At 38.6% G+C, this 25,070-nt stretch overlaps 1 protein-coding gene across 1 annotated transcript in view; it reads left to right on the top strand.

Moving 5' to 3' along the window:
• LAMA2 (laminin subunit alpha 2) overlaps window positions 1-25,070 on the top strand; it is a 588,770-nt gene that overhangs the window by 297,619 nt on the left and 266,081 nt on the right. Inside the window, exon 13 of the mRNA XM_084776810.1 lies at window positions 24,514-24,615. Coding sequence (XP_084632936.1) covers window positions 24,514-24,615 — 102 coding nt within the window. The remainder of the gene's footprint in view (window positions 1-24,513; window positions 24,616-25,070) is intronic.

Raw genomic sequence — 25,070 nt, forward strand, 5'->3', positions numbered from 1 at the left:
GGAGGAGAACTTCACAGTGTTACAGCGTGGGCGCTCATCCTTCATCCACTCTGGACCCTTCTTTGGATAGTGTCGACTATAATGGTAGCACTAAGAAATATTTCTTCCCACCTCCTTTTTTTCTCAGCTTAAACATATTTCCCTTTTCCCCCCCTTTAGTCCCTCAAACTGTTCCCAGACTTTCTTCTTCCTCTCTTTTCACACTGACGACTAAAACTGAGAGTTTAGCACTTTTGTTTTTGTTTTTTTGAAGAAAATACAAGGCAGTGGTGCATAAACAATAAAATATCGCTAAGAGCATTTTAAACATCAAATGACTTAGCAGCTTGAAGGAAAATGTCAGCTTCTGAAATAGCATGACATTTGTTTATAAATGCATAGTTATATTTTGCCTATACACAGTAAATCGGCATACCCACAGAACCCACATGAAGTTCCACAAACATTCCTCAAATGAGTGTAAATGTAAGAGTGGCCACCAATTTCTCCTTGGTTAAAAACCTTTATTTTGTATTCTTCTGTCTTTTCAGCCCATAACCTGGATGCATAGCTGTCCATCCTGTACAGGCATGCTTTTATTTGGGCAGAGCGTTGATGTCACAGAGCAGTCAAACAATATGGTCTTAGTTTTTGTCAGTATGTCCTGGCCTTAACAACGTCACTTCACATTTTACTGAATTTATTTTGCTGTTTAACTCTTACTTTTGACATGATTTATATTCTGAGTTGGTCTTGGATTCTTTCTGCTTGAAACTCAGCAGAATGACATTAGCTGGGAAAGTGGATGTTCCTATTATAGCAGAGTCCGCCTGGGCTGCGGGCCTGTTACTAGAAGCCTGTCAGTGAGTCTGCCTTTTCTGGATATTGTGATTTAATCTGCTAAATTCTATTACTCCCCAAGAGCTGAGCAGCCATCTAATATCTTCTAACAAAGCTTCTCCCAAAAGTCATAACGCATTAGTTCAAAATTATAATCACAACATCTGACCCTAAACCGGAATTATGGGTAGGGTTGTAGAGCTCCTAGTCAGTGAGCTCCTCAATGGGGCATTTATTTACATCAGTGGTTCTAATTCTTCCTAATACAGTTCCTCATGTTGCAGAGATGGCCCCCCACCATAAAATTGTTCTGTTGCTACTTCCTAACTGTAATTTTGCTACTGTTATGAATTGTAATGTAAATATGTAAGGCGCAAGAGATCTGACATATGACCCCCCTTCCCAGGGGCCTCAACCCACAGGCTGAGAACCTCTGGCTTATATGTCTCTACTATGATAATTATTTATATTGTTATTGATGGATGTGATAAAATAAATGAACCCCCCCCCCCCCGCAGCAATGAAACCAGGATCCTAATAGCTCATCCTGTAAATGTCTTACCAAATGTGATCAAATGCACTTTGTAGCTGACAGGCGTGATGGCTCACCTCTTTAGTCCCAGCACTCAGGAGGCAGAGGCAGATGAATCTGAGGGGAGCCTAGACTACAAAGAAATTTCCAGAGTTCTTCCATTCCAAGGCAGCCAGAGCTACACAGAGAAAACTCTGTCTTGAAAATAAAAACAAACAAACAAACAAGGGCGGGAGAGGGGGTGGGGGGAATGGGAAGATACAAGTGAGGAGCTAACAACTGAGACGTAATCTGAATAAATTACTTAAATTTTAAAATGAGAAAGAAACACCACCAACAAACAAACAAAACACAAACAAGCAAACAAATAGAAAGTAAAGAGAAATGAAAGGTAAATGGGATTAATTGAAAATAGCTTGAGTTTTCCTTTTTTGGTTGAGATAAGCTCGTATAATGCCTCAACTGGCCCATATTCACCTTGTAGCCCCAGACGACCTTGAATATCTCGCTTTCTTGCTTCTACCTCCCAAGCACTAGGACTGCAGATACGTACTCTGGCTTGATACAGAGTTGGGGTTTGCCACAGGGCTTTGTACGTGTCCTAGTAGGCAAGCACGTGGTTGGCTGAGTCATATCCCTGACCCTTGAATGCTCTGGAAGTGAAAGACTACCTTAGACGAGGCAGGAGGGCACAATCTAATTATATGAGGCACTGAAAGCACAAGAGGAAGACAAAAGCTTCAGGACGCTGTCACCCTGGAGACAAGGAGGTGAGACTGGAAGAATGAGAGAGACTTGTTGCCCTTGGAGAGAGAGAGAGAGAGAGAGAGAGAGAGAGAGAGAGAGAGAGAGAGAGAGAGAGGAGCACATGAGCCAAGGACTGTGGGCCACTTTCAGAATCTAGGGATGGATGCTGGCAGCCAGCTAGCATGTCCGTGGGAACCTCACCAACAGAACCACAGCAGCTGGAATCTTCCGACAATCTGCTTGAGTGAGAAAATAGCTTTACCCTGGGAAGCTACAGAGAGGGTGTGTTTTTCAGGAAAAAAAATTTTTTTAATCACTTTTGCCACAGAAATCTGTTTTGAAATTCTCACCTATGGAACTGTGATAAAATATGTTCGTGTTGCTTACTTCCTTACATGGCTTCTAAGTTTCTTAGACAGCAATAGAACACCAATACTATAAAAAGCCCTATTGATAGCATGTGCATACTAACACTGTGTTTATCCATTCTTTGGATAAAAGGAGTTAGGAAGTATTTGTGTACTAGACTCAGAGGAAACAGGAGGATAAATGAAACAGGGAAGAAAGAAATATGTCTCCCCTTTTGAGTCACTTAAGGCCTTGAAAAACTATCTGGAGGCTTATTGCAAAAGAAGATGGAAAAAACAAACAAGCAAACAAAGCACTAAAGAGTGAAAGAAAAACTTTTGTGATGAACACTGTGTGGCAAATGACAGGAGGGCTGACTTCTGACACTTGACCATGAAGGTGTCTTCGTACCCTGAAGGTTAAGAGTAGCCTCCTTCAAAACTGTGGGCTCACTGTGAACACCGACATTTTATTTTTCAAATGTAGCCCGAGCTGGCCTGGAGCTTACTGTGTAGCCTGGGCTCCATTTGAACTTGTGATCTGCCTGCCCCTATCTACTGAGTAGCTGCGATTTAAAATGTGTGCCACTAGCCCAGTGAAGAGGTCTCTTGGGGAGAAAGAAGCATGCGCAAACTGGCTTCAGAGATATAAAGGGGAGTTGGTATTTGCCGTAGTGGTGAGGGAGCAGGGTATGTGTACGCTGTGTAAAAACATTATTTTGTACTGAGATAATCCCCCAAGGGCTTAATTCAAAGTATCCAACCATTTCTTACTGTCTACGAGAGGCTACATATACATAGACCAAAGCTCAAGTGAACCATTCACCTTAACAGTGTGTGCAGTGCTATCAGAGTGCACCTTGTTCTGGTTTTTCTGAGTTGTTCATTTTTTTACTGCAGAGTCCAGGTGTTTAAAATATCAAAGGGATATGATATAAAAAATAGCCCGTGAAACTGCCATTTTTCCTCCCACTTATGTTCCATTGGTTGCTACGATTTCAGTCTAGCTTTAGATTTGTTTTATTAAAGCAGCAAAAACATTCTGATAAGCACGTGTTTTTGTGAATAGTTTCAAACTCTGAATTGCATTTTCAAAATTAAGAACTATCAATGTAAGTTAACATGCCGCGGACATGAATGTGTTTTTGTTTTGATCCCAAGTGTGGGATGGGGAACAGACTTGTGGGAGAGCAGGTGCTGTGTATCCACTAGAAGACGAACTGCCTCACGCTGGGGGGGGGGGCGAGGCGGGCAGGGGCTTGTTTTTTGCCAGCTGAAACACATCTTAGTACAGATTCTGAGAGGAAGTGTGTATATGAGCCCAAAACTGAAGGCGTCGGGAGGTGGGGGGCTCTTTTTGGATCTTGGTATTGTTTGGCTGTTCATCGCTCGCTCCACTTTGAGACGCTCCTAGAGAGAACCTGTGACAGAGAACGCTTGGGGGCTCTGGGTTCTGGCTGCTGCTCCAGGTTCCAGCAGCAACTTTGGTTGAATTGCTGGTCTGTTGAAATCCTGCCTCCCACTCCAGGAGAATCACTCCTAGGAAGTAAGCCCAAAAAGGTCTATTCCTCCTGTTCCCACTAACCTCTTTTTTTTTTTCTCCTATCTAGGGTAGGTGGGTTGGAAGGGAGGTGTAAGCATTAAAGAACCACAAATAATGTACAATTGGGAAAAGGTTGAAGCCTACATTAACATTAACAGGTTCACTGCTAATTGTATGCACATTTTGTGCCGTTTACTCAATCTCATGGAAAGTGTTCTAATTACTCAATAGGTTAACCACCCCAATCCTGAACTCAGACATATGAAACTAGTCATTAACCCCAATGTAACTATGAAACTAAACACACGAGTTATTTTTCTGGTCACATTAATAGAATAAATACATGTCTGAAGCACTATAAGGAGGCAGAATTATTGCTATTATTTTATTTATTTATTTATTTTAGCTCATGATTTCAGAGGTAGGTAAGACATTGCAGCTGGAGGTGATTGGTCTGTGGCAGGAGGAGCTTGCAGGGCAACAGCTTTTTTACCTCTTGACGGATCTGGAGGAAAGGAGTTTGGATGGAGCCAGATTACTTCAACACCCCTCTTTGGTGGCTCACTTTTGCCAGCTATAGTACAGTGCCTAAGGCGTCACAATCTCCCTAAACAGCGCCACCAGCTGGTGACTCCACGTACAAGCATCTGAGCCTGTTGGGGACGGTTCAGCACTTTCAAAACCCAACAGTAGATAAAGGCAGTCCGACTCTACCTCTGCACTGTCAGTTTGAATGACAAAAACAAGGTCAGTTGGAATAGTTATTTCAGTAAATGTCTGGCTTGAAAAAATTTGGAAGTAAAACCTTGACTATGTTTCTGAAATGTGAGAGAGGGACAGACCTTTCATTAAGGCCCAGTTAACCCATCATTCTAGATTTACAGTGTTTGCTGGATGTTCGTGTTGATTGCAAGCAAGAAAGCCCAAGACAGTGAGACATCTATAGCTCACTTTACTGAAAGAAAGTAACCTTGGGTACTTCAGTGCCTGGAGTTTGTGAGCAACAATTAAGTTCTTACCAGTTATGGCGTTGCAAGTGTATTGAGAATTTTGTGTTTCGTTTTCCTTTGATTAACCCTTAGTGAGGGGTAAATGCATGCTGACATTTTAGGATAAGTCAAGAAGTCAATGCTCCTGCTCTGTCACTTCACTCACAGCACACAGCCAGAGCCCCTCCAAGGGAGCAGGCTTTCCACATCTACCCGTTCCATCCATTGACAGAGCCACAGGGCTTTTCTCTTCTTTTACCATCATATAAAATATGAGGTTTACTTTCTTATGAAAGAAATATTCCACTTGCTTCATTATCTCCTTAGATGACTGTGTACACTTAGAACTGCAATGAGTCATCGTCATCACAAATTCAAAGCTATGCTTATCGCATTATCTGACAATAACTAGAGTTACAGTAAGATTTTATGTGATCTAGACAAATGGCTGAAGTTTCTTGAATGTCACGTATGTAAAGTAGGCTACTGGAGATATTAGTAATATGATGTATGTTCTACTTAATGAGCGGGACGCACACTGACATTTCTGCAGTTCTCATTAGTTAAGTATAACACAACTCTGAAAATGTCTATCCTGCCATCAATTTGCCAAAATTTATTATATAACTAACCTGGCACCAGCAATATTTTCCCTAGATGATTCTTTCCTTTCTGGATTTTGAGCTCTTATTTATAAGAGCTAAATTTGATCCTTTTTAAAGATTTTTTTATTGATTACATTGGGTTTTTTTTTTAATTTTTTCTTTTAGTGAACATAAATTCTTTTCTCATGCCGTATGTCCTGAATATATTTTCCCCCACTCTCCTCCTCCCAGTCCCCCTCCCACACTTTTCCTGTGGATCCACTACCTTCCTGTCTCTCATCAGAAAAGAACGGGCTTCAAAGAGATAGCAAACATGATGAAATAAGATATAATAAGATGAATCAAAAATTATTATATTGAAGTTGGACATGGCAACCTAACAGCAGAAAAAGAGGCCCAAGAGTGGGGGGCACAAGAGTCAGAACCCCACTCGTTCTCACAGTCAGGAGTTCCATAAACATACTAACCTAAAAGATAATATGTGTGTGTGTATGTGTGTGCCTACACACATATGCATATATAAATATATATTCATATATATCAGTTTCTGTGAGCTCATATGTGCCTTGCTTAGTTGATTAAGAGGGCCTTGTTCTCCTGGTGTCTTCCATCCCTCTGGCTCTTTCTACCTCCTCTTCTTTTTGTTCCCTGAGCTCTGAGGGAAAGGATTGTTGAAGACATCCCACTTAGGACTGAGTGTTCCAGGGAGTCTCTCCCCTGTAATGTGGGTCTCTGCATCTGCTCCCATCTGCTGCTGGAAGAAGCCTCTCTGATGATGACTGGATATGGCACTGAGCTGTGAGTGTAGTATATATCACTAGGAGTCACTCTTTAGACAGGTAGTGTTTTGTTTTACCCTAGATCCTTGGGCTACCTAGTCTCCTGTGCTTGGTTATACAAGCGGTGTCAAGTATGGATTCTGTCGCATGGAATGGGCCTTAAGTCAAATTAGACACTACTTGGCTGCTTTCACATGTTCTAGGCCACCATTGCCCCAGCATATTTTTGCAGAGAGAATAGACTGTAGGTCAAAGGCTTTATGTCTGGGATGGTAGCCACATTTCTCTTTCAGAAGTCTTTAGAAGTCTCTTACTAAAGAGACTAGAACACAGGGGTTAAGGCTCTAAGCCTTGCCTGGAGAAAAGAGAGGGCCAGTTGGGACGTCATATCCCTTATTACTAGATGTCTTCATTGGAATCTCCTTCAGAAATTCAAGGAAGTTTCTACTGTGCTAGGTTTCCACACCACCCTCCAAATGCCCTTTAATTCCAGCTGTGTGTTCCTGCACTGTCTCCTTCCACCCCATCTTCCCCACCCACTCCCAGTCTTCCCATAAAAGTTATCCTATTTCCTTTTCCAAGAAGATCCATGCATCCCATAGATGCCCTCTGTCTACTTAACCTCTCTGTGTCTACGGATTGTTAACACGGTTACCATTTATTTAAGAATTAAGATCCATGTATAAGCAAATAGAGTAAATACCGTATTTGTCTTTCTGGGTCTGGGTTACCTTAGTAAGGATACTTTTTTTTCTAGTACCATCCATTTGTCTGAAAATTTCATGATGTCATTTTTTTTTTAAACAGCTGAGTAATACTCTTTTGTGTAACTGTACCACATTATCTTTATTCTTTCATCCGTTGAAGTACATCTAGGTTGTTTCCAGTTTCTGGCTATTATGAATAAAGTCTCAATGAACATTTCAGCAAAATGTCCTTGTGGCAGGATAAGTGTCCTTTAGGTATATGCCCAAGAGTGCTTACTATACCTGCATGTTGAGGTAGATTGATTTAATTTTCTGAGGAACCACCCTATTGCTTTATATAGTGGCTACACAAGTTTACACTCTCACCAACAACAGAGGAGTGAGTCTCTTCTTCCACATCCTCACAGAACACGCTGTCATCTGTGCTATTGACCTTAGCCATTCTGATGGGTGTGAGATAGATTCTCCGGTAGTTTTGATTTGCATTTCTCTGATGGCTGAGAATGTTTAATATTTGTATAAGTGTTTTTCAGCCATTTGAGTTTCCTCCATTGAGGATTCTCTGTTTATATCTGTACCCATTGAGTTATTTGTTTTCTTCATATCTAGATTTTGAGTTCTTGGTATATTTTGTATATTAGTCTTCTTTTAGATGCACAGTTGCTGAATATCTTTTCTGATTATGTAGGTTTTTTGCTTTGTCCAACTGATGGTGTCTTAGAGAAGCTAGTCATGTTCTCATGGTCCCATTTATCAGTTGGTAATCATAATTCCTGATCTATCAGTATTCAGAAGGTTGTTTCCTGTGCCAATTCATTTAAGACTATCCTCCACTTTCTCTGAAAATTTTTTTATCATATAAGTCTTTCATTTGTGCTTGGTTAGGATTACCCAAAATATTTCATATTTTGAGGCTATTATAAATGATATTAGTTCTGTGATATCTTTCTCAGTTCATTTGTCATTTATATAGGAGCACTACTATTTTGTGTAAGTTAATTTTGTATCCAGCTCTTTGCTGAAAGTATTTATTAGCTGTAGGGGTTCGCTGGTAGAACTTTTAGGGTCCCTATATATACTATTGTATCATCTGCAAATAACCATACTTGGCCTTCTTCCTTTCAGTTGTATCTCCTTGATTTCCTTCAGTTGTCTTATTACTCTAGCTAAGCTTCAAGTATTATATAAATATGGAAAGAGTGGACAACCTTGTCTTATTCCTGATTTTGATGGAATTGCTTTGAGTTTCTGTGCATTTCATTTGATGTTGGCTATAAGCTTCCTATGAATTCCCTTTCTTATATTTAGGTATGTCCATTAGATCCCCAATCTCTTCAGGACTTTTATCATGAAGAGGTATGGATTTCTTCAAAAGCCTTTTCTTCATATAATGAGAAGATCATGATTTTCTTTATTTGAGTTTGATTATATGGTAAATTACTTTTATTGATTTTAATATATTGAGCCATTCCTGCATCTCTGGGATAAAGCCTATTTAGTCATCATGGATTATATTTTTTCTGTGTTCTTGGATTCAGTTTGAAAGGACTTTATTGAGTATTTTGGCATCCATGTTCATCAGAGAAATTGGTTTCTAATTATCTTTTTTGGTTGAGTATTTCTATAGTTTGAGTAACAGTTTGACTCTTTCCTCATAAAATGGCAATGGCAATGTTCCTTCTCTTTCTATTTTGTGGAATAATTTGATGAGTATTGATATTAACTTTTCTTTGGAAGTCTCATAGAATGGTGTGCTAAAAATATCTGGCCCCGGGCATTTTTTAGTTTGGAGAGTTTTAATGACTGCTTCTGTTTCACCATGGACTATAGATCTATTGAAATTGTTTATCTAATCTTGATTTAGTTTTGGAAAGTGGTACCCATAAAAATATTATTTCCCCCCCATATTTTTTAGATTTTTTTTAATTTGGTGGAGTACATTTTTTAATGTATGTCCTTATGATTCTCTGGATTTCCTTGGTATCTGTTGCTCTCTCTCCTTTTTCATTTCTAATTTTGTTAATTTAGATAATCTCACTCTGCCTTTTGATTAGTTTGGATAAGGGTTTACTTATCTTGTTGATTTTCTCAAAAAACTATCACTTTGATTCTTTGATTCTTTGTATTGTTCTTTTTGTTTCTATTTTATTCATTTTAAGCCTGAGTTTGATTATTTCTTGCCATCTACTCTTGTGTGTGATCATTCTTTTTGTTTTAGAGCTTTCAGGTGTGTTGTTACATTGCTAGTATGAGAGCTCTCCATTTTTTACAAAAAGTAGGCATTTAGTGCTATGAACTCTCTGCTTAGAACTGCTTTCATTGTTTTCCATAAGTTTGGGGATATGCTATGTATTTGTTTTCATTGGATTGTAGAAACTCTTTATTTTATTTATTTCTGTCTTGACTCATTTTTCATTCAATAGAGTGTTGCTCAGTTTCTATGGGTTTGTAAGCTTTTTGTTGTTGATATCCGGTTTTATTCATAGTGGTCAGATAGGATGCAGTACATTATTTTAATTTTCTTGTATCTGTTGAGACTTGCTTTATATCCAGTATGTGGTCAGTTCTGGAGAAAGTTCCATGAGGTGCAGAGAACAATTTACAATCTTTGTGTTTGGGTTAAATGTTCTGTAAATATTGGTTAGTTCCATTTGGTTTATAATGTCTGTTATCTCTAGCATTTCTCTGTTTAGTTTTTGTCCAGATGATCTGTCTATTGGTGAGAGTGTGGTATTGAAGTCGTACACTGTCAGTGTGTGAGGGTCAATATTTGATTTAAACCACAGTAGTGTTTTATTGTTGTTGTTGTAGTTTGCTTGTTTTGTTAGTGTTGTTTGTTTTCACAAACATGGGTGACCTTGCATTTTGGGCATAGATGTAAAGAACTGAAATGTCATTTTGGTGGACTTTTTCTTTGATGAGTATGTAGTGTCCTTCCCTATATTTTTTTGTTTGAAATTGAAATTGTTACACCAGCTTACTTCTTAGGTTCATTTGCTTGGAATACCATTTTCCAATCTTTTACCCTGAAGTAATTTCTAACCTTGATGGTTTAGGTGTGTTTCAGAACAGTAGATCCTGTTTTCTCCTCCATTCTGTTGTCTGTGTCTTTTTATTGGGAAACTGAGACCATTGATATTGAGAGGTATCAATTACCAATGATTGTTGACTCCTGTTATTTTGTTGGTGTTGACGGTGGTGGTGGTTGCGTGTATGTGTGTCTGTGTGTGCGAGTTTGTGTTTTCCTTTTTTTGGTTTTGCTGATGTCAGAGTATTTATTTTTCATGTTTTCATGGGTTTAGTTAGTCTCCTTAGGTTGGAGTCTTCCTTCTAGCACTTTTTGTAGGACTGGATTTATAGATAGATATTTTTTAATGTAGCTTTTTAATGGACTGTCTTATCTGCTCCATCTATAGTGAGTGCAAGTTTTTCTGGGTATAGTAGTTTGGCCTGGCATCTGTCTTCTCAGTGGAGGCTCTAAACACCTGAAGGGCCTGTACACATGTGTTGCAGACTTATTTTAATCTTAAATAAATAAATTACATGGTTAAAGAAAAACCTGAGCTCCTAAATAACAATAGAATAAAACCACTATATTCTGTCCTTGTAAGAAATAGTATCAGAGAAAATAGCATCGATTCTGCATAAATATTAAGACAAGGCCATTTGACTCTCATAGCTTTTAAATTAGAGTACAGTCTATGCTTAGCTGAGGAGACCATGAGGTTTCCCACACATGACTTATAGATGTGGCTTAGGCTTCCATAATACATGGTGGTTTTGGGTGGCTTTATTTCTTTTGTGCCTCTGTTGGGCTTCAAAGAGAAGCTTATGTTCAAAGCAAGGAGCCGGCTCAGTGATCTTTGTAACTTTTCTTCAGAAGTCTCAGAACACTATGTCTACAGTATTTCATTGGCCAAGGTTATCCACACACCCACTTCAGATTTGAGCCAAGGAACAAAGACTTGAATGATTCACTGGGATGGATGCCAGAGAATATGTGATATATTTTTAAACCAACATAACAACAACAACAACAACAACAAAAGAAAACACTTTAAGCCAAATAATGTGTGTGCGTGTGTGTATCATAGTTAAAAAGAAACTTGAGCCCCTAAATAATAATACCATAAAACCACTATAGTCTGTCCTTGTAAAAATAATCAGTATCAGAGATAATTGCATAGGTTCTGCATAAATATTAAGACAAGGCCATTTGACTTTCATAGCTTTTAAATGGGAGTAGCTGAACTTTTCAAATGAACCAGTGTAGTCAACATATGTATTATATATAATCACATATGAACATGTGAGACTGAAGCCCAAGGCCCATATTTTTACAATATTTGCAATTTGGCTTTACCTGATCATGTGTCTTACCCGAATAATGTTTGTGTGTTTTTAATAAGCACTTCATTTTAAGAAATCTAAGATGCTTTGACAAATGAGGATATGAATATAGTTAACTTGGTTTCTTTCATCTGTTGATGTACGATTGCATTTGGAAACTGGGATGCATATTATGAGATGCTGGAAAGTTATTTATGCTATCAAAATACCTCTTATTTGTCACATGAAAACTGAAGATCAGACCTAGGTGAATAAACACTACCTTGTTTTTGCTGACTTTAGTGATGTATGTGTCTGTGTGTGTGTGTGTGTGTGTGTGTGTGTGTGTGTGTGTGTGTGTATTGCTATCTCAGAATTACAACATCCACTTTCGAGAATTACAGGAGTAGCCTAAATTGGTTTGATTTGGGAAAAAAGTAAAAGTCAATATTTTTGTATCTCTGTAGTTAGGTTATGGATTAACTTACAAAGGCATCTTGTTTCTTCCTCTCCATGGGACAAGCTGCTGTTACATGGACCAGAAATCTCCTGGAGCTTTGAATTAGAAAAGTGTTTGCTGCTGTCATGTACTTTACTGAAGCAAGCACATGGAGTACTGCACATGTAATTGGGAATGTTTTATATTAGTTTGTAGTAGCCCTGGAAGCCTTCTAACTGATAACACCAGGTCCGTGTAGTTTCACATACCAAGATCTAAATGGAGCTCAATGAGGGAAATTGATGACAAGCCTGACATTTAATGAGACATAAAAGCTTTTGACTTTGACCTTGGGATGTGATTTTTGTATTTATGATGTGAAATGACTTGCCTTCTTCCAAGTGGAGAAACATCTGGTTTGTTGGAAAAGCATTTTCATTAAAAAACCACCAGAACCTGTATATAAAATCAAGTGCATGCTGCAAAGTCTAAGTAAGGCAGTGGGGTGAAAGTTCACAGGACATGTGGAGGTGGCCCCCCACCAAGTATACAGTTGCTGTGCTGATGTGAAAGTGCATGAAGAAAACAAATCTCTCAAGCTGCACAAATATTTGCATCCCCACGAGAGTGTGAGAAAGTGCGTTTCATGTTGTGATTGACAGCAAGGCTTTCCTGGCCCACTTTGAACTCTTAGCAGGAACTGTGGTGTGCCCTGAGGGGCTGTCTGCTTTTGTGTGTCAGGAACTCTGTTTTGTTAGAAAATAGTAAAGAACACGGTTTGTAGACCCTTTGTTCTCAAAGGGTACCTATAGTTTATGGGAATTAGGTAGTTTAGAAGAAGAAGAAAAAAAACCCCCAAACTTATCCATGCACCTCACAGTGAACACAGCTTTCTTTGGGACATTGCTTTTCTTAATGGAGTTCTTCAGCCTTGCACACTTCTCTCTGCTTTGTTTTTAATCTTTCTTATCCTTCTTGTAACTAGGAAGGACATAGTCTGAACTACTTAACAATAAACATGTGATTAAATATGTAGGCCCTGACAAGAGTAGTGTTTGGTTGTTGATTGGTTGATTGGTTGATTGGGTTTGTGTTTGAGACAGGGTCTCAATAAGTAGCCACAGCTGGACTTGAACTGAAGCCCACCTGTCTCTTCCTCTAAAGGGCTGTCCCTGAGAATACTTTTATTCTAATTAGTTACTTACAGAAAATGAAAGGGAACGGTACGAAGGCAAGTCTAAAGTATTACGTAAGGGATTTACCAGGAGGCAGTGAGTGCTGCATGATCAAGAATTTTCCGGTTAAGCAGCGAGAGGGCCTGAGAACTGCGCTAAAGTCGTGTGATCTAAGGAGCGTGAGGCTCCGACTTACACAAGCTTAAATCCCATGCCAGCTAGGTCCAAGTGTAACTAAAGGCGTCAAAGAGTGAGGCTGGGCCTATACAAGAGCAAGCCAGCCTAAGCAGTTATGAAGCCCCGCCCCTTCTAGAAGAGCTATTGGGGATTGGTGGTATGAGGTGAAGGGTCGGTATTCTTCAGGAGTCCCTGAAGATGGCACTACACACGTGCACATCCCAGCAGTCCTAAGTGGAATCCATGAGCTCAAAATAACAACGACAAAACAAAACAAAAAACCCTAAAAAACCAACAGCAAAAGAAATTGGGGAAAACAGTGAGTGATTAGAGGGTGAAGAAGAAAGAAAATGGGGTGAGTATGGTCAAAATACAGATTATATGTGGGTAAAAATGTCAGTTATTAGAAAATAGCTCTCCTTTAAAAATATGTATACATGCACTTCCCAAATATATTGAAAATCTCAAAGAGAACACAAAAATTGTTGAAATTTGCATGTGAAAGATGATGATCTTAAAGTTCGCTGAAATAAATAAAGAAAGAAATAAAACTTTCTAAGCCATAACTCTGAGAAATACTCAAATTGTGGCATCAGAGCTGCTCTTTTTGCAGTCTTCTTCTATATTTTGGGTTTCTAAAAACATGTGTATATTCAGAAACACGTAATTTATTTTTTTAAATGACACAGCTAACTAAGCTGCTGTCCCCGGGAGGCTTTGCCTGGTACTGCCTGTGCCAGCCACACAGAAACTCCACCAGAATTTCTGAATGTGTTTTGAAAGGACTCGATATGAAAGCCACGCTCTGATGTGAAAACAATGACTTTCTGCAGGTACTAAAGAGTCACAGATATTTTACCTCATTTTCACGTTCTAGATAAACAGGCTGATTTTTTCTTAACATTTGTAGGGAGAGTTATTTCATCTGATAAAAATTAATTAAAGAATAAATGATATCAAAATAATAACAATGGGATCTAGACATAGTGGTGCACGCCCATAATCCCAGCACTTAGGAAGACAGAGGCAGGTGGACCTTTGTGTGTTTGAGGCCAGCCTGGTCTACAAAGCAAGTCCAGGACAGCCAAGGCTACATAGAGAAACCCTGTCTCTGGGGAAAAAAAGCTCACAAAATAATAACAATGATATATTTTGGGGTTACTTTAATATTTATATTTCTCTATATAAGTTCATATATGCAAACATGAAAATATATACATACATATATACATATAGACATACATATACATATAGACATACATATACATATAGACATATACATATAGACATATACATATATACACATATAGACATACATATACATATAGACATACATATACATATAGACATATAGACATATACATACATACGTGCAAGTGCGTGCGCGCACACACACACACATGTATATATATATATATATATTTATATATATATACATGTGTTTCTCTGTGTAGCCTTGAGTGTCTTGGACTCAATTTGTAGACCAGACTGGACAACTTACAGCAATCCGCCTGCCTCTGCCACCCGAGTGCTGGGATTAAAGACGTGCGCCACCAAACCCATCTCTGAAGATAAGTATTCTTAATCTTTAGATACAAACAATTTTTTCACTTCAGAGTTAAATTAATCTTCCCGAAGTCACAGAGTAAATACACGGATCCATTTAGAGAAGGAGCAGTTACTCCCAGTGATAAATATTTAATTTATTTGTATGTACTTATGCATTTATGTCCCTCCGCTCTGTGTATGCTTTAGCTCTAAAATCTCAGAGTGGGTGGGCATAAAGCTAATTTGTATTCTGGTGCTCTACACTAGACCTTGCAAAGGATTTCCTCTAACACTTAAGCAATCCACAGTTAATAAATTAATCATAAAACTATCAGGAAGGAGTTGCAAGTCATACTAAGATGTCAGTTCTAGTCTTTCCACATCCCAGACAGATAGACCTCTGTTCCCACACCTGAGATATAGCTCACTTGCAAATTGCTTCACTGCATCTCAGACAGTTCTAGATGTTAGATGTTAATTTTATGCGGGATTTAAAACAGTGCGCTCCCTGACATTATCTGATACAGATCCTGTGTTAGTACAATAAACAGCAATTTTATTTCCTATCACACATGATGAACCTTCAAATGTTCCAGGAGACAAGCCTCTTAAAGTCTTCCCTTTTTTAAGGTTAAATATGCATGTTACCTTTCTAAACCCACTGTGCAGCTCTCTGAACCATCAGCATCCTGGACACACCTCTTCAGATGAACTCTAATTTGTCTGCTACCCTCTGGAGTGGTGGTGTGAGAACTGACCATGGGGTGCAGGTGTGGTCTGAGGAGCCACAGTGCACAGGAGCATCGCTGCATCCTTAAGTGTGTGCACTTGCTGTCTTCTTAACTCAGGAGTTACGCGGCTTGCGACAGACCACAGTGTACGCTGGATGTGTTTACAACTTATAAAATATGGATTTGGTGCTGGGATTCACATTATCGTCCTACCATACAGCAACTGGCAAAACAGAATAGCATAAAGTTAATTTATATGTGTGAATACCTAAATGACTTAAATATTGATTTTTCCCCCCTCTTCAACTGCTGATCAAACTTTCGAAATGGTAAAAGTTCCTTGCTTTAAGACTAATTCATTTATGGTTTGCCAGTCAGGAGTGGAGTAGACATAAGTAAGAACAAACTCACTAGAATGCTAGTACGGAGGCATTTGCTTTGGTTTGTCTTAGGACTAATAAAGATAAGAATAAAGGAACCAATGGAGGTATGTTTTAAAAAACAACTGCAAACTATCTCTGAGGTGGCCCAGATTTATCTTCTTCTTTATGCTCTCTCCACATATAATACATTGAAATGATAGATGGTTATGTATGCTATTAAAATTCAGCAGATACTTGTGCAGCGTCTACTGTCTGTGAAGTGCTTCTGTGAAGTACCACAGGGAAACATTAGGACAACTGTAAGAGCTGAGCCCTCCATCACTATGACCTCCCAGAAATGCTAAGATGAAAGAAAGAAAGAAAGAAAGAAAGAAAGAAAGAAAGAAAGAAAGAAAGAAAAGCATCTAGAATCATGAAATAGATATCCTGGCCATTAGGGCTTAAGTGAGGGCTCTTTGTAGAATTTTAATTTGGAACGTGACAGTTACTACAGTGATATGGCCCAAAACATTCATTTACTATGTGCATGGTGTCAAGTGAAGGACTGCATGTGTATTTTCATTCATTTTTTTAAAAGGAACAAGTCAGGTCATATTAGTGAAAAGTAACTGAACCTCTGAAAGCATAAATAAATTTCCCAGGAGCCACAGATCACATGAAGGCACAGTCTGGATTCCAAACTTGGAAGTTAAAGCTCCAGGAATAAGCGTCGTCTATATGTGATTTAAGACTCTAATACTAATGGGCAGATCAGGCCAGTAACACAAGTCTGCCTGATTATTCTAGAAAAAGACACTTGGATAGCTTTTATTGGCCTGCTGGATCTCTGGAGCATGACTGAGTATCCTCTGAACCTCTAGGACTTTTATCTTCTAAAAGTTCACAACCATCTCCTACTGCCCTAATAAAGAATCACCTGCTGAGTGATTCTCCCTCAAAAGAGAGGAGAGGAAATGAAATAGTCGCGGAGCAGTAACATTTATAATCAAATCAAAATACTACCAGCTTTTGCAGAAAGTGTTAGCCACTCTTTCAAAACACACTCCATCTGAGTGATGGAAACTGAAATTAACTGAACAGACAGCATGGTAGATTGTGCTCAGGGTTACCAAAGGTGCAAACATTGTGGATTCCCTACAGGAGAGAGAAGAAAAACCATTTTTCTTCACTCTTGCTTCTCTTTTGGTAATAAAGCAACAAAGATCTGGACAATATCCACATACTATCAAATGTAATAAATATCCTTATGACATAAACATCTCTAAGCAGTGAAAGAGAGATTAAAATTTTTCTTTGAAAGGAGAATAGCAATTCTTTCATTCATTCATTCATTCATTCATTCATTATTATTCTTCTTCTTTCTCTCTCTCTCTCTCTCTCTCTCTCTCTCTCTCTCTCTCTCTCTCTCTCTCTCTCCCTCCCTCCCTCCCTCCCTCCCTCCCCCCAAAGTATTACCATAACATTTGAAAGGATTGTTCATCTTGTTATTACTCACTTGTCATTTATGTTACAACAGTAAGACAATTTGTTTTTAACTTAATATAACCTGGATTAAAATGCACTCTGTAGTTTTAAACAGCTTCAATGTTGTGTCTCATAAGCACACAGATAGAATTTTCTTGGCAGAGACTTGAAAAAAAGTAAACCTTAGTCAGAAAAAAAAATACTACCTATGTATATATATAACTATATTTTATGGTTTATTTGATTACATTGATGCTTAATTATGCATTACATGTATTTTGTACAGGATTTTTGGCACATAAATTAATCTAGCTTATAGCAAGAGTGCCGGTGGAATGCTCCATTCAAACACAAAGAAAGTGAACAGCTGTTGCGAAGACCTTGTTTTTGAGCCTGAGCCCAAGAGCACAGAAAAGTTTTGTGAATTTGGCTGCTGCACTTGCAACTATTGAGATACTACTCTTTCAGCCCAAGCTCTTACCAGTGTGTGTCACAAAAAAAGCAACAGTTCTCTGAGTTGGGAAACTTTACGGGAACAGCAAGTATTTATTTACCATCCAGGATGCTTTTCTTTCTTTCTTTCTTTCTTTCTTTCTTTCTTTCTTTCTTCTTTCCTTCCTTCCTTTCTTTTTTTTTTAAATATTGATCATCAAAAAAATATTGACCATCTATGCAGTGTCCAGGTAATATGTTTGCAGGTCATTGGGGCTTTCTAGAACCCTCAATTGAATCTATAGATAAAGTAAAGAAACACTAACCTGGTTGCTACACACTAAAATGTATCTATCCACCGGGTTTCCTCTTAAAGGAGAACCACCAAAAATGTGGTTTTCAGCTACAGCCACAAGTATTGTGACATGGGAAAATGTACATTATAGTTGATATAGTGAGTATACAGACCATGTAATTTGATCTTGGTTTGTCACATGGAACAGAAAATGAGGAATGTGTCCATAGAATCATATATTCACATGTGCATGGAAAACTCATGCTGGCTTCTCTGTCTCTATTTACATGCCTCTCATAATTATTTTCTAGCACTGTCAATCAAAACATTACATTACATTTCTTTTATAATTATCAATAAGAGGCATTGAATAAGATATAATTAGTGAAAGCCTGGTGAATTATGATGAATTTCAAGCAGAATAGATTTAGTGTGGTCTGGTGAGTCCCTCATTGTTGGTTACACTGAGGACTGTCTCTGGTTCTCAACTCATTTTTGCCTCTTCCACTGATAACTAATGAAACGAAAATAGCTATTGTGAAAGAAAATACCTTTAGAACTCTGTATCAGTTATGAAAAATTAAGGGAAAATAAGAAAGTAAGGGAATAAAGAAAAGAAATAGGAAGTAATAGAAAGCAGGCAGGTAGAAAACAAGGAAGGAAAAAGCCACTACTGCAGCCAGGATGAATAATGTCTCCTTCCTCCTTCATTAAAATAATATTTTATTAATTATTAAAATTATTCAGTGTATTTTGATTATATTCATACCCTAATACTTCAGAAGATAGTCCCACCTCCCTAACCAAAGTCTTGTGTCCTCTGAGAGAAGAGGGGTAGGAAGGTAGGACAGGAGAGAGGGAGGGAGAGAGAGAGAGAGAGAGGGAGAGGGAGAGAGAGAGAGAGAGAGAGAGAGAGAGAGAGAGAGAGAGAGAGAGAGAGAGAAAGAGAGGGAGAGGGAGAGAGAGAGAGCACGTGAACTGAGTCCATTTTCCCCCAGATACTTCTTGGTATTGGGGCTGTCTTAGAAGATGGGAGAAATGCCACTGATCAATGGTACCCTTAAAGAAAACTAACTGTCCCCATTCCAGAAGCTATTACTTGCCAAAAAGTCCTCAGCTGGGCGTAGGACTTGCTCCACACATCATCTCACCACTTTGGCACTCAAATTTTCACTGGGCTTGAGCTTACACAGATGTCATACATGCGGTCACACCTGTTGTTAGTTCATATGTGCAACTGCCATTTTCTCTCTGAAAACACAGTTTCCTTGATGTCATCTACAGCCTCTGGTTTTTATAATGTTTCTGTCTTCTCATTATCAAAGGTCCCTGAGCTTTGGAGAGAGGGGCATAATAAAATGTCCTATTTATGGATCAACACTCTGTAGTTTTTTTACTCTGTATTTTGACTAGCTGTGGGTCTCTGTGTTACCTGGCATCTACCGGGGAATAAAACCTTCTCTGATGAAAACTGAGAGATGCATTGGCCAACTGGTACAGGGATGAGTCATTGAGAGTTGTTTTGACACTATTGCCATTTAGTGGAATAATAATGGTAGGTTGTACCACACGGCCTATGACCTACCTAGTCTCATATTCTTAGGCCAGAAAATGGAGCCAGGAATGGAATCCATTTCATTAAATAGGCCTTAAGTACACTCATAAAGTGCTTACTTACTCCCATGGTAGTCGTTCCCAGCTACACACCTGACAGGTGGTTAGTATTTAGAATATACAGAGAACACAACAGACTAAGCATCGTGGTGGAGGGGGAGAACATCTCAATTAAAAATTGGCCCAAAGAACTAAATACAAAATTCTCAAAAGGCAAAGTACAAATAATTGGAAAAATAATTAAGACTTTTTAGCATTTCTTTTTTTATGTAAGTGTATGTTTTAAGAAACTTTACTACTTTCAAAGGCCTTTAGCATCAATTATCCTTTCCCAGTGTTCCCGTCTACTTGCTCTTCCACCTCTGCCCCATTTCATTTGTTCTTCCAGTTATATTACCACATCACTCCATTCTGTCTCCCTTCCCTTTAAAGCCCACTGCCCCACCATGGCCTCTTACTCCTTTCATAACATTTGTGAGTATTCCAAATGAATAACACGTATCTGAAGTTTCAAAGCTAACATCCACATTTGGGAGAAAATGGATGATATTTATTTTTCTGGGTCTGGATTACTTCACTCCTATGCGTTTTATGACTTTGTTATTCGTAAGAGCTGAATAGTATTTCACTGTGTAAATATGCATGTATTTACATAGTGATGGATATCTTTTCTGTTCTGTGGGTATTGTGAGTAGAGCAGAAATGACCATGGATGAGCCAGTATCTCTGCGGCGAAATACATGTTCTAGGTAGATGCCCAAGGGCAATATAACTGGATCATATGGTAGATCTACTTCCAGCTTTGTGAGGCCTTTTAAAACTAAAGACATACCCTGCTGTATGTACACACATATACAAAAAAGAATTTAAATGGAGTTACCTTTTAGTAAATAGATTACACCGTTCCTACCAGACACTTCCGGTTAGAAAATAGAATATCCAGTATTGAGATTTCTGTTGAGTTGGTGGTCAGTGGGGTCAGTTCCAGACATCCCTAATCATGAAATAAGTAGAGCAACAGCACTCCTACCAGACACTACAGATTAGAAAATAGAATCTCCAGTATTGAGACGACTGTTGAGTTGATGGTCCGTGGGGTCAGTTCCAGACACCCTAGCCATGGCAGGCTATCGTCCTTTCTCTTAGTTATCCTCCTGAACCTGATGCCAAGAGTTTTCGGATGAAGACATCATATACTGAAATCATTCGGCAGAAAAATCAAGCTGGTGGTGACCTGGATTAAACATTTTATAGTTGAAAAAGCTGCTTTGTAGGCCGTCAGAGGAGAAAAGTTACCATCACTCCTAGCTAGCTTCAAACTCTGCAGGCTACAGTAATGACTGTAAGTGCCCACTGATGCAACACTAGCATGAATTTTATGCTGCTATCCAGCTTTCTTCCTATAGAAGCTCTGTAAAGTGAGGTCTCTTGTCACCTAAACCAGTGTTTCTAGAATATACCATTTTGGCAACCTCAGGACCTAGTCAGTTTTCTATATGCTGAAAGGTGACATGTTCTTAAATCCCTTTTGTTGATTCTGCATCTTCTATAACTTAATACCCTCTGCCTTGTTTCATGTTAATACTTATTAATCTATGAAAAAAAGTGATTCTATTTCAGTCTAATAAATGTATGGTAGACCACAACCCTACAACTTAGTCAATAGATTGAATATTGAACACACACACACACACACACACACACACACACACACACAGTAAACACTTATATAGGAGGAAGGGATAACTTCTCAGAATTTTAGTCTCTTAAGTCTTCAAAATCTAGAAAGATGAATCACTTTTCCTATCTGTGATTCGAAAGGGAAACTGACAGCTATGTTTAATTTATCTGGCTCAGTTTTACAAAGCCTTTTACTCATTTCATTTTACTATATTCCTCTTGAAGTATTTGCTCTGGTAAGCTGAAGCAAATATTAGGTTTTACATTCCATTTACTGGGATAACAGTGGTGATGATCTGACACCAGAGAACCACATATCCCTAGCTTATTTCCAGAGAAGACTTTCATCTTCCGGTGCCAAGTCCTCAGTGGTGTGTCCCATCCCATGCCCCCTCAACTTACCATTCTTGACACTTAGTAGAATAAACACAAACACAACCCCATACCAATACTTTGGTAAAGCCAGTTTTATGAATTAGCTTCGGCCTTTTCCACTCACGAGGGGAAAACCTTCCTACTTGATTCAATCTTTAATGCTAAGTGTGCCATGTGTGCCATATTATTAAGCTAGAAGGGCATCCCATAGTGCTTGGAAACAACAGTGTTACTTGCAAACAAGCTGTTTCTTTCCAATGAAGGTAGAATTAAAGCCAATACTCGTGGGAAAGAACTGTATCTGTAATGTTCCCTTCCTAATGATGTGAAGCTAAGGACTGGAGAATGCAGGATTTAGCCCTAAACTACATCCTGGAATAGAAGTGTGTTTCTCCGTCTAGTGGGAAATTCCCTTCTGCACTTGGTAGCTGAATCTTCCTGCAGAAATACTTCCTCAATATGGAGAGAAAAAAGTTAAAAGCTAAGTCAATATAAAGTTTCACAGAATGTGTTCCAATGAATTTGCTTTTTCTTAGTATGGAAAAGACACACAGCACTCATCCCCTGGATGGATAATCTAATCCAGCCAGTAAATACAATAACTCATGGAGATCAGTTTAAGGTGCCCTACTTCTACCCGTGAAAAGCCACATTTCTCTCGCGCGCTCATGGAAAGAGAACAGGAGAGTATTCCTCAGTCATGGGAGTAAATTAGAGATTTGATTGACTTGTTACAGACCTAATAAAATGATGAACATGAACATTGTTCCCCAAATGAACTCATTTGAATGTCATAGAATTTATACATGGATTCTAGAAAGCACCAAATTATGGAAAATTAACTACTTGCAATACATATTTTCCTCAAATATCATGCTTTGTTGAACGATTCAGTAGATGCTAATGGCTGGGTTGGGGCCACAGCTCTACCCATCCAGGAATCCTTTGGCTTTGTTACTGATGGTTTTTTATAATGATTCTTCACTGCACTTCAGAATGGTTAAAAATGTTTTTCCTTAGAAAGTTGGCTGTTGAGACATTAACCAAGCAAACAGAAAAGTATTTGAGCTACCAGAAAAAAACTGTGAGGATTCTATAAGGAGCTCTTTAGCAAGAGCAGTCTAATGTGAAACTATTTAATAATGTAAAAACAACATTGGGTTGCATACAAAGTAACTAAACTAAAATGCATCATTTACCTGGACCTAGTAATGGAGGTTGAGAAAAGATCAAATTTCACTGCTAGAAACATTCAGATAAGGAGCTGAAGTTGAGCATATTGAATATTTGAGACAGTATTAGACAACCACTTAGTATACAACTCTGAGTTCAGTTACATCATGCCCAAATTTACATGCCAAAGTCCCCATTACCCCAGCCTATGTTCCAAATTGGCTCTTTAGTGTCTACCTCCTGCTGGCTGTCTTCATTAATGTAGAAAATACTAAATAATTCAGTTTTCTTTGAGAAATTAATAAAAATCAGTTGCAGCCTTTTGAGCCTCTTACTGATGTCTAGCTGCTTTGAACAAGCTGGCTGTGTGAATGTTGAGTGCTCATCCCAATAGAACTAACGCCTTGGTATACACACTCCTCCTCCATTACTTACAATAATTCCAAGTGTTAGTGTCTGGGCAGATATTTATTATTTTATACATGAAAAGATAGTAGAGCAGTGCATTCCTCGATAGAGCGAGGAAACAAACGTGTCCTGAATTTCAGTCCCTCCAGAGTACCATGTAACGAGCACTTCTAAGCCAATGCTGAGCTGCAATGTAAAATCCTATTTAATGAGCCATAGCACGCTCTGGGTGCCCCTATGGGACAACTCCAAGAGATCAGGGCTCCTCCTCCTTCACCCATAGTCTTGCCAGGAAGTGCCTTCTGGTCAAGGTCTGGCATGAAAGGACAGGAAGAGCCCAGGTCAGAGAATCTGGGGCTTTGCCTGTCAGCACAAAGCAATCCGCAGAATATAAATCATCAGATCTGTTCTAGCAATGTCTTTGCTTTCAATGCCAGTGTAGAATTTTTAAAGGCCTGACACATTTGCATTGAATCTGCCACTTGTAGATCTAGTTTTGATTCCTGCCCTATAAAATGATCTAATGTTCCATTAAAAAACTATTTTTACAAGGTTAATGTCAATGTCAAAAAATGTAGGGATCAAGCATATGGTAAAAGAAATGAAGTTTGCTTAATCAAAAGGGGTAACAATATTCATTCAAACTAGCTTATTTGATTACATAGGCAGAAGGAGGCCCTCTCAGGCAGTTCTGATTGAATTTACATGTAAATTTTGCAACTAAACTTTGTTTTTCTTTGACCACTAATGTTGCTCAGCTCATGGTCCATAGCCAGTGCCTTTCAAATGGAAGGATGTCTTTGCCGACTGTATTCATAGTAACCAAATGCAAGTAACTGAGGAGACGGATAGAAACTGTCCAGCTTGACACTGATCCTTCTCTGTTTGGGGATTCTAAAACTAAAACTACAGTCTAAGAAGATGACAGGGGCGTCTGTGATTCGTTCCATGGAGCCTAGCCTGTTTTTATAAAACCTGCATTACTGGGGAAATAATACATGAATTGATATTTATGTCAAGCTTGCTGGTGATGGGCGAAGGCTCATAGAAAGGTCATTCCCGCTGCAGGAATGTCTATCGTCTCCACTTTGCGCTCCAGTGACTGCTGCTTCTTCCGAGTATTGCCCTCTAGAACAATAAAAGGATTTAAAAATAGTACATACAAGATTATTCGATAAACCATCTCCTGTGATGAAATTATTATGCATCTCTTCTCTTCTAGCTCTCAGCTGTAGGAGGACAATTGTCATTTACCATCTCATATGACCTCGAAGAAGAGGAAGACGACACAGAAAAAATTCTTCAGCTGATGATCATCTTAGAGGTAGGAGAATTACCATGTTACTTTGCAGCCATACAATATCACTGTGTTAGCTGAGGTCAGTCGCACTGCGTTTAGTTGGCTGGAGACTTAGACTTGCATACTATGAAAGAAAATGTACCTTACAAATCTTATGCCATTCCCATGTATCAATCTGAAACATGTCTAGAAAAAAATTTTAATGAGTTCTCATGACAAAGGAGACTATTTAGAAACATTTTGACCAAGTTCAAACATGGTCATATTTCTGTGCTTATAATGTTATACGGTCCATATGTTTAGATGAATCCTAATTTATATAATGTTATATTCTAGATGTTATTGTTTGAGTTTTTGCTTATAAATTCAAAGGGAGAGAGGAAGTTAACTTAGTTGTTGAGCTGTTCTTAAGCCTGACTTCAAATTCTCAGTTTAGGAATAAAAGATACAAGACGAGCTGCGTTTGAGAACCAGGAGGC

This window comes from Acomys minous (genome assembly GCF_964271855.1).
Source record: "Acomys minous genome assembly, chromosome: 3".
NCBI classification, from domain to species: Eukaryota; Metazoa; Chordata; class Mammalia; order Rodentia; family Muridae; genus Acomys; species Acomys minous.